At 51.6% G+C, this 10441-nt stretch overlaps 1 protein-coding gene across 2 annotated transcripts in view; it reads left to right on the top strand.

The window, feature by feature from the left end:
* The window catches only part of rasgrp4 (RAS guanyl releasing protein 4), a 59852-nt gene extending 51717 nt beyond the window's left edge, over positions 1 to 8135 (top strand). Inside the window, exons 14-16 of one of the 2 annotated variants that reach the window (XR_008755808.1) lie at positions 219 to 430; positions 5176 to 6221; positions 6447 to 8135. Coding sequence is in view for 1 of the 2 variants with exons in the window: in XM_055895178.1 (XP_055751153.1) it covers positions 219 to 430; positions 5176 to 5289 (326 nt within the window). In the remaining variant the exon portion in view is untranslated. Of the gene's footprint in view, positions 1 to 218; positions 431 to 5175 lie in introns of both variants that reach the window. The other variant, XM_055895178.1, reaches the window with a different exon arrangement.
* The last annotated feature ends 2306 nt before the right edge of the window (positions 8136 to 10441 follow it).

Below are 10441 nucleotides of genomic sequence, written 5' to 3'. Positions count from 1 at the left end.
CTAGTGACTGGCTGGTTGCTTGTTATATTCTCTATAATAATGAGGTACTGCTAGTGACTGGCTGGTTGCTTGTTATATTCTCTATAATAATGAGGTACTGCTAGTGACTGACTGGTTGCTTGTTATATTCTCTATAATAATGAGGTACTGCTAGTGACTGGCTGGTTGCTTGCTATATTCTCTATAATAATGAGGTACTGCTGTGTGTGTCCAAACAGGTTCTTCGGAAGACAACACATTTGTTTTCCCCGGGGGTAACAGTAATTGGGGTAACAACCGTAATAGGAGGGACTTGGACCGTTCCACTCTGGGTAACGGAGGTGACTCATCGCTCTCGGACCGGTCCACCCAGACAGACCCGGGGTTGTGGATGCCTGTGAGTGTGGACAAGAAGGGAAACCAGCACGTTCTCCCTATAGAGAGAGACAGGGTAAGACCTGTCGTCAACACCAAATCAGACACAGCTCAGGTTTTTAAATGAACTATTTCACATGACCCTGTCTGTCTGAAGCAGTCTGCCTGACCCTGTCTGTCTGAAACAGTCTGCCTGACCCTGTCTGTCTGAAACAGTCTGTCTGAAACAGTCTGTCTGAAACAGTCTGTCTGAAACAGTCTGCCTGACCCTGTCTGTCTGAAACAGTCTGTCTGAAACAGTCTGTCTGAAACAGTCTGCCTGACCCTGTCTGTCTGAAACAGTCTGTCTGAAACAGTCTGTCTGAAACAGTCTGCCTGACCCTGTCTGTCTGAAACAGTCTGCCTGACCCTGTCTGTCTGAAACAGTCTGCCTGACCCTGTCTGTCTGACCCTGTCTGTCTGAAACAGTCTGCCTGACCCTGTCTGTCTGAAGCAGTCTGCCTGACCCTGTCTGTCTGAAGCAGTCTGCCTGACCCTGTCTGTCTGAAGCAGTCTGCCTGACCCTGTCTGTCTGAAGCAGTCTGCCTGACCCTGTCTGTCTGAAACAGTCTGTCTGAAACAGTCTGCCTGACACAGTCTGCCTGACCCTGTCTGTCTGAAACAGTCTGTCTGAAACCGTCTGCCTGACACAGTCTGCCTGACCCTGTCTGTCTGAAACAGTCTGCCTGACCCTGTCTGTCTGAAACAGTCTGCCTGACCCTGTCTGTCTGACCCTGTCTGTCTGAAACAGTCTGCCTGACCCTGTCTGTCTGAAGCAGTCTGCCTGACCCTGTCTGTCTGAAGCAGTCTGCCTGACCCTGTCTGTCTGAAGCAGTCTGCCTGACCCTGTCTGTCTGAAGCAGTCTGCCTGACCCTGTCTGTCTGAAACAGTCTGTCTGAAACAGTCTGCCTGACCCTGTCTGTCTGAAACAGTCTGCCTGACCCTGTCTGTCTGACCCTGTCTGCCTGACCCTGTCTGCCTGACCCTGTCTGTCTGAAACAGTCTGCCTGACCCTGTCTGTCTGAAACAGTCTGCCTGACCCTGTCTGTCTGAAACAGTCTGCCTGACCCTGTCTGTCTGAAACAGTCTGCCTGACCCTGTCTGTCTGAAACAGTCTGCCTGACCCTGTCTGTCTGACCCTGTCTGTCTGAAACAGTCTGCCTGACCCTGTCTGTCTGAAGCAGTCTGCCTGACCCTGTCTGTCTGAAACAGTCTGTCTGAAACAGTCTGCCTGACCCTGTCTGTCTGAAACAGTCTGCCTGACCCTGTCTGTCTGACCCTGTCTGCCTGACCCTGTCTGCCTGACCCTGTCTGCCTGACCCTGTCTGTCTGAAACAGTCTGCCTGACCCTGTCTGTCTGAAACAGTCTGCCTGACCCTGTCTGTCTGAAACAGTCTGCCTGACCCTGTCTGTCTGACCCTGTCTGTCTGAAACAGTCTGCCTGACCCTGTCTGTCTGAAGCAGTCTGCCTGACCCTGTCTGTCTGAAACGGTGTTGTGTTGTGACTCTCCACCCTCTCCCCAGGGCTGTGTTGTGACTCCCCTCCCTCTCCCCAGGGCTGTGTTGTGACTCCCCTCCCTCCCCCCAGGGCTGTGTTGTGACTCCCCTCCCTCTCCCCAGGGCTGTGTTGTGACTCCCCACCCTCCCTCCCTCCCCCCAGGGCTGTGTTGTGACTCCCCTCCCTCTCCCCAGGGCTGTGTTGTGACTCCCCTCCCTCTCCCCAGGGTTGTGTTGTGACTCCCCTCCCTCTCCCCAGGGCTGCGTTGTGACTCCCCAGGGCTGTGTTGTGACTCCCCTCCCTCTCCCCAGGGCTGTGTTGTGACTCCCCACCCTCCCTCCCTCCCCCCAGGGCTGTGTTGTGACTCCCTCGCTCTCCCCAGGGCTGCGTTGTGACTCCCCAGGGCTGTGTTGTGACTCTCCACCCTCCCTCTCTCTCCCCAGGGCTGTGTTGTGACTCCCCTCCCTCCCTCCCTCTCCCCAGGGCTGTGTTGTGACTCCCCTCCCTCTCCCCAGGGCTGTGTTGTGACTCCCCTCCCTCCCTCCCTCCCCAGGGCTGTGTTGTGACTCCCCTCCCTCTCCCCAGGGCTGTGTTGTGACTCCCCTCCCTCTCCCCAAGGCTGTGTTGTGACTCCCCACCCTCCCTCCCTCCCCCCAGGGCTGTGCTGTGACTCCCCACCCTCCCTCCCTCCCCCCAGGGCTGTGTTGTGACTCCCCTCCCTCTCCCCAGGGCTGTGTTGTGACTCCCCTCCCTCTCCCCAGGGCTGTGTTGTGACTCCCCTCCCTCTCCCCAGGGCTGTGTTGTGACTCCCCTCCCTCTCCCCAGGGCTGCGTTGTGACTCCCCTCCCTCTCCCCAGGGCTGTGTTGTGACTCTCCACCCTCACCCTCCCTCCCCAGGGCTGTGTTGTGACTCCCCACCCTCCCTCGCTCTCCCCAGGGCTATGCTGTGACTCCCCACCCTCCCTCGCTCCCCCCAGGGCTGTGTTGTGACTCCCCTCCCTCTCCCCAGGGCTGTGTTGTGACTCCCCTCCCTCTCCCCAGGGCTGAGCTGTGACTCTCCACCCTCCTCACCCCTCTCCCCAGGGCTGTGTTGTGACTCCCCTCCCTCTCCCCAGGGCTGTGTTGTGACTCCCCTCCCTCTCCCCAGGGCTGTGCTGTGACTCCCCACCCTCCCTCGCTCCCCCCAGGGCTGTGTTGTGACTCCCCACCCTCCCTCCCTCTCCCCAGGGCTGCGTTGTGACTCCCCAGGGCTGTGGTGTGACTCCCCTCCCTCTCCCCAGGGCTGTGTTGTGACTCTCCACCCTCCCTCGCTCTCCCCAGGGCTGCGTTGTGACTCCCCAGGGCTGTGGTGTGACTCCCCTCCCTCCCCCCAGGGCTGTGTTGTGACTCTCCACCCTCCCACCCTCCCTCTCCCCAGGGCTGCGTTGTGACTCCCCAGGGCTGTGGTGTGACTCCCCTCCCTCCCCCCAGGGCTGTGTTGTGACTCTCCACCCTCCTCACCCCTCTCCCCAGGGCTGTGTTGTGACTCTCCACCCTCCTCACCCCTCCCCCCAGGGCTGTGTTGTGACTCTCCACCCACCCTCGCTCTCCCCAGGGCTGCGTTGTGACTCCCCTCCCTCTCCCCAGGGCTGTGTTGTGACTCCCCTCCCTCCCCCCAGGGCTGTGTTGTGACTCCCCTCCCTCTCCCCAGGGCTGTGTTGTGACTCCCCTCCCTCTCCCCAGGGCTGTGTTGTGACTCCCCTCCCTCTCCCCAGGGCTGTGTTGTGACTCCCCTCCCTCTCCCCAGGGCTGTGTTGTGACTCCCCACCCTCCCTCCCTCTCCCCAGGGCTGTGTTGTGACTCCCCTCCCTCTCCCCAGGGCTGTGTTGTGACTCTCCACCCTCACCCTCCCTCCCCAGGGCTGTGTTGTGACTCCCCACCCTCCCTCGCTCTCCCCAGGGCTGTGTTGTGACTCCCCACCCTCCCTCGCTCTCCCCAGGGCTGTGCTGTGACTCCCCACCCTCCCTCCCTCTCCCCAGGGCTGTGTTGTGACTCTCCACCCTCTCCCCAGGGCTGTGTTGTGACTCCCCTCCCTCTCCCCAGGGCTGTGTTGTGACTCTCCACCCTCTCCCCAGGGATGTGTTGTGACTCTCCACCCTCTCCCCAGGGCTGTGTTGTGACTCCCCTCCCTCTCCCCAGGGCTGTGCTGTGACTCCCCACCCTCCCTCGCTCCCCCCAGGGCTGTGTTGTGACTCTCCACCCTCCCTCGCTCTCCCCAGGGCTGCGTTGTGACTCCCCAGGGCTGTGGTGTGACTCTCCACCCACCCTCGCTCTCCCCAGGGCTGCGTTGTGACTCCCCTCGCTCTCCCCAGGGCTGCGTTGTGACTCCCCTCCCTCTCCCCAGGGCTGTGTTGTGACTCCCCTCCCTCCCCCCAGGGCTGTGTTGTGACTCCCCTCCCTCTCCCCAGGGCTGTGTTGTGACTCCCCTCCCTCTCCCCAGGGCTGTGTTGTGACTCCCCTCCCTCTCCCCAGGGCTGTGTTGTGACTCCCCTCCCTCTCCCCAGGGCTGTGTTGTGACTCCCCTCCCTCTCCCCAGGGCTGTGTTGTGACTCCCCACCCTCCCTCCCTCTCCCCAGGGCTGTGTTGTGACTCCCCTCCCTCTCCCCAGGGCTGTGTTGTGACTCTCCACCCTCACCCTCCCTCCCCAGGGCTGTGTTGTGACTCTCCACCCTCCCTCGCTCTCCCCAGGGCTGTGTTGTGACTCCCCACCCTCCCTCCCTCTCCCCAGGGCTGTGTTGTGACTCCCCACCCTCCCTCCCTCTCCCCAGGGCTGTGTTGTGACTCTCCACCCTCACCCTCCCTCCCCAGGGCTGTGTTGTGACTCTCCACCCTCCCTCGCTCTCCCCAGGGCTGTGTTGTGACTCTCCACCCTCCCTCGCTCTCCCCAGGGCTGTGTTGTGACTCCCCACCCTCCCTCGCTCTCCCCAGGGCTGTGCTGTGACTCCCCACCCTCCCTCGCTCTCCCCAGGGCTGTGTTGTGACTCCCTCGCTCTCCCCAGGGCTGCGTTGTGACTCCCCAGGGCTGTGTTGTGCCTCCCCTCCCTCTCCCCAGGGCTGTGTTGTGACTCCCCTCCCTCTCCCCAGGGCTGTGTTGTGACTCCCCTCCCTCTCCCCAGAGCTGTGTTGTGACTCCCCTCCCTCTCCCCAGGGCTGTGTTGTGACTCCCCTCCCTCTCCCCAGGGCTGTGTTGTGACTCCCCTCCCTCTCCCCAGGGCTGTGTTGTGACTCCCCTCCCTCTCCACAGGGCTGTACTGTGACTCCCCAGAGATTCCTTGGCTCATCCATGCCCGCCTCCTTCCTGCAGGAGAAGATGGAGGAACTCAACTTGATCAGAGATAAGAGCAGAGAACCCGACTGAGCTGGGACACTGGATACACACACGGACGGACGGACACACAAAGACACACACACGAACGGACCGACGGACACACACAGATACACACGGACGGACACACACACACACTCATACACACCCAGACATCAAATAAACTGGGTTTTGTGTGGGCCGCGTTTGAGCCAATGGGTGTTTCTCCATATGCGTCCTACCGCGCTCCACACTCTCAACCTCAAGAGAAAGTACTCAGGAGCACGAGCGTGGAGCGCGGATGCATAACACAGAAAACTTTCCATTTGAGAAGCACTTCCCCTCTACTGTATTACCTCACGCTGCACCTCCCCAGTCACAGACCCTTCTTCCAGCCAGGACGATGACCACAATAGACGAAGATATACACAAAGCTAACTTTTACTTCATAATTATCAGCTAGATATATGTGAATCGTTGTAATCGAGCTAGCCAGTTAAACGGGGGAAAAAATTAACAGAAACTAATGCTATGCAAAGTACAGTCGATGTCAGTTCTTTGTGGCTAGCCAGTTTGCCCTATTGATTTTCTATGGACTTCTTCTAACCAGGATAATGACAATAGAAACGAAACAAGATATACACGAAGCAAATGTTTTACTTCGTAACTATCATAACATTCATAACTATGCTTGCTGTCTGGGGGTTTTAAGCTAGGTTTCTGTACATAACTTTGTGACGTCAGCTGATGTAAGAAGGGCTTTATAAATACATTTGATTGATTGCTATCTGTTTATCGTAATAATGTAGCTAACCGGATAGAATAACAGGCAACAAAACGACATAAACCAATGTTATCAAAAGGTAGATGTCGATTCATCGCGGGCAACAAAGCTAACAATTATTTGTGGCTCTCTGGCAAGCTAACAGTAGTAGCTAGCCAGTTAGCTCCATTACGACCTCCACTACAGTGGGTACTGTAGGCAGGTAACCATGTGGGTACTGTAGGCAGGTAACCATGTGGGTACTGTAGGCAGGTAACCATGTGGGTACTGTAGGCAGGTAACCATGTGGGTACTGTAGGCAGGTAACCATGTGGGTACTGTAGGCAGGTAACCATGTGGGTACTGTAGGCAGGTAACCATGTGGGTACTGTAGGCAGGTAACCATGTGGGTACTGTAGGCAGGTAACCATGTGGGTACTGTAGGCAGGTAACCATGCCAAAATGGGCTGTATTTATTAACGTAGCAAAATATTGTAGTCAAGCAACATATGTGATGTGATTAGCTAACATTTAAATACCCGAGTCGCATTGTATTTTCTCTCGCTTCAGCTCAAAATAATGTCAGCCATTGATTTTAATCAAATTTGTGTAATTTTTATTATTTTTTTTATTATAAAATGTGTTTGCATCATAATTCTTTACTTTCTGTTGAAGCTTACATCAATGTATGCTTCAAAATATGTACCAACGGAGGACACGCACTGTTTCATATACTTTGATTTGGGACTCATTCTCCGACCCTCCTCTGCTACAGTATTATGGACTTTGATAAACACCCATTGATTCAACCCGTTTAAAAAAAAAAAAATTTTTTGCCCCAGTGGTTTTCCTGATAATTTTCAAGTAGAGTTTAATGTCCTTGCTGTGACTTCAATGATCTATTTGTTTGGTTTTCTAAATATATATATATATATATATATATATATATATATATATACAGTGTATTCTAACTGTTATGTGATGTGTGATGTATTTTCTTTTAATTTCTGAACATTTCTGTGGTGCTAAGCTCATTTCTTCAACACCAGGGCTGAATCCTAAATGGCACCCTAGTCCCTATCTAGGGCACTACTTTGATCACTATTCCCTATCTAGGGCACTACTTTGATCACTATTAGATCCCTGGTCAAAGGTATTTTTAATTTTTCTTTTAACTAGACAAGTCAGTTAATAAGAACAATTCTTATTTTCAATTACGGCCTAGGAACAGTGAGTTAACTGCCTTGATTTTTTACAGATTTGTACCTTGTCTGCTCGGGGATTTGATCTTGCAATCTTTCAGTTACTAGTCCAACACTCTAACCACTAGGCTACGCTGCCGCTCCAAGGTAGTGCACTAATATAGGCAATAGGGTGCCATTCCCCATAGGGCCTGGTCTAAAGTAGTGCCCTAGATAGGCAACAGGGTGCCATTCCCCATAGGGCCTGGTCTAAAGTAGTGCCCTAGATAGGCAATAGGGTGCCATTCCCCATAGGGCCTGGTCTAAAGTAGTGCCCTAGATAGGCAATAGGGTGCCATTCCCCATAGGGCCTGGTCTAAAGTAGTGCCCTAGATAGGCAATAGGGTGCCATTCCCCATAGGGCCTGGTCTAAAGTAGTGTCCTAGATAGGCAATAGGGTGCCATAGGAGACAGACCCTTGGAGATGGACCTCCAAGACTGCCTTAAAATCTTACAACAACCCGGTAGCATGGCGGGACATGATTTTAACGAACGCCAGTAGCACAATCCAACACCTCTGTTCCTTTAAACCCCCACCAAAATACACACACTGCCTTATCAAAGCTTCTACTGGACTGCTTCAGTGAAACTATAGTATCTAACGCCCTGTGATGTGACGATCGTTGTACTGTTGTAATTATGTTTATTCTCCTCTCTGCTCATCTCAGTTTAGAGTGTCCGTGTGTTTTTTTTTGGAAAGGAAACACGAGGTGTGATTACAGGTTAACACGATGTGTTATTGTCAAGGCCTACTGTACCGAGTCTATTCTGGGACCCAAAGGGCACTCTATGCCCTATGACCTAGTCTGGAAAACTTGACCCTAGGCAACACAGAGACTTGGGTCTGGTTTCAATGATGGATTCTTTTGGCATTGAGGAACTACATCACTGGGAGGGGGGGGGGGGGGGGGGGGGGTTCTGGGGACCAAACAAATCACAAGACAGACATGAGGCTAGAACGTCACGGTTCGAAACCAACGTTTGCAGTGGTTTTAGTTCAGGTAGTCGATGCAGACTAGCCACTTGTGAAATGCACCCATTAAAAATAACCTACAAGACCTACATCTTTGCTAGTTCTAATTTATATTTTAATCAAGAGTAGTGACGTAGGTAGTGACACAATTCCTCTATGCTACGTAGGTAGTGACATAGTTCCTCTATGCTACATAAGTATTGACATAATTCCTCTATGCTACGTAGGTAGTGACATAGTTCCTCTATGCTATGTAGGTAGTGACATAGTTCCTCTATACTACGTACGTAGTGACATAATTCCTCTATGCTACGTAGATAGTGACATAATCCCTCTATGTTACGTAGGTAGTGACATAATCCCTCTATGCTACGTACGTAGTGACATAATTCCTCTATGCTACATAGGTAGTGACATAATTCCTCTATGCTACGTAGGTAGTGACGTAGTTCCTCTATGCTACGTACGTAGTGACATAATCCCTCTATGCTACGTACGTAGTGACATAATTCCTCTATGCTACGTAGGTAGTGAAGTAGGTCCTCTATGCTACGTAGGTAGTGACATAATTCCTCTATGCAACGTAGGTAGTGAAGTAGTTCCTCTATGCTACGTACAGTTGAAGTCAGAAGTTTACATACACCTTAGCAAAATACATTTTTAACTCAGTTTTTCACAATTCCTGACATTTAATCCTAGTAAAAATTCCCTGTTTTAAGAGAGTTAGGATCACCACTTTATTTTAATAATGTGAAATGTCAGAATAATAGTAGAGAATGATTTATTTCACCTTTTATTTATTTCATCACATTCCCAGTGGGTCAGAAGTTTACATACACTCAATTAGTATTTGGTAGCATCGCCTTTAAATTGTTTAACTTGGGTCAAATGTTTCAGGTAGCCTTCCACAAGCTTCACACAATAAGTTTTGGCCCATTCCACCTGACATTGCTGGTGTAACTGAGTCAGGTTTGTAGGCCTCCTTGCTCGCACACGCTTTTTCAGTTCTGCCCACACATTTTCTATAGGATTGAGGTCAGGGCTTTGTGATGGCCACTCCAATACCTTGACTTTGTTGTCCTTAAGCCATTTTGCCACAACTGTGGAAGTATGCTTGGGGTCATTGTCCATTTGGAAGACCCATTTGCGACCAAGCCTTAACTTCCTGACTGATGTCTTGAGATGTTGCTTCAATATATCCACATCATTTTCCAGCCTCATGATGCCATCTATTTTGTGAAGTGCACCAGTCCCTCCTGCAGCAAAGCACCCTCACCACATGATGCTGCCACCCCCGTGCTTCACGGTTGGGATGATGTTCTTCGGTTTGCAAGCCACCCCCTTTTTCCTCCAAACATAACGATGGTCATTACCATCAAACAGTTCTATTTCTGTTTCATTAGACCAGAGGACATTCTCCAGTAAGTACGATCTTTGTCCCCATGTGCAGTTGCAAACCATAGTCTGGCTTTTTTATGGCGGTTTTGGAGCAGTGGCCTCTCCCTTGCTGAGCGGCCTTTCAGGTTGTGTCGATATAGGACTCGTTTTACTGTGGATATAGATACTTTTGTACCTGCTTCCTCCAGCATCTTCACAAGGTCCTTTGCTGTTGATCTGGGATTGATTTGCACTTTTCGCACCAAAGTACGTTCATCTCTAGGAGACAGAACACGTCTCCTTCCTGAGCGGTACAACGGCTGCGTGGTCCCATGGTGTTTATACTTGCGTACTATTGTTTGTACAGATGAGCATGGTACCTTCAGGCGTTGGACCAGACTTGTGGAGGTCCAAAAAAATAATCTGAGGTCTTGGCTGATTTCTTTTGATTTTCCCATGATGTCAAGCAAAGAGGCACTGAGTTTGAAGGTAGGCCTTGAAATACATCCACAGGTACACCTCCAATTGACTCAAATGATGTAAATTACCCTATCAGAAGCTTCTAAAGCCATGACATCATTTTCTGGAATTTTCCAAGCTGTTTAAAGGCACAGTCAACTTAGTGTATGTAAACTTCTGACCCACTGGAATTGTGATACACTGAATTATAAGTGAAATAATCTGTCTGTAAACAATTGTTGGAAAAATGACTTGTGTCATGCACAAAGTAGATGTCCTAACCGACTTGCCAAAACTATAGTTTGTTAACAAGACATTTGTGGAGTGGTTGTAAAACGAGTTTTAATAATGACTCCAACCTAAGTGTATGTAAACTTCCGACTTCAACTGTAG

The sequence above is a fragment of the Salvelinus fontinalis genome, chromosome 33 (genome assembly GCF_029448725.1).
Source record: "Salvelinus fontinalis isolate EN_2023a chromosome 33, ASM2944872v1, whole genome shotgun sequence".
Classification (NCBI taxonomy): domain Eukaryota; kingdom Metazoa; phylum Chordata; class Actinopteri; order Salmoniformes; family Salmonidae; genus Salvelinus; species Salvelinus fontinalis.
This window is presented reverse-complemented; position numbering and strand designations above follow the sequence as displayed.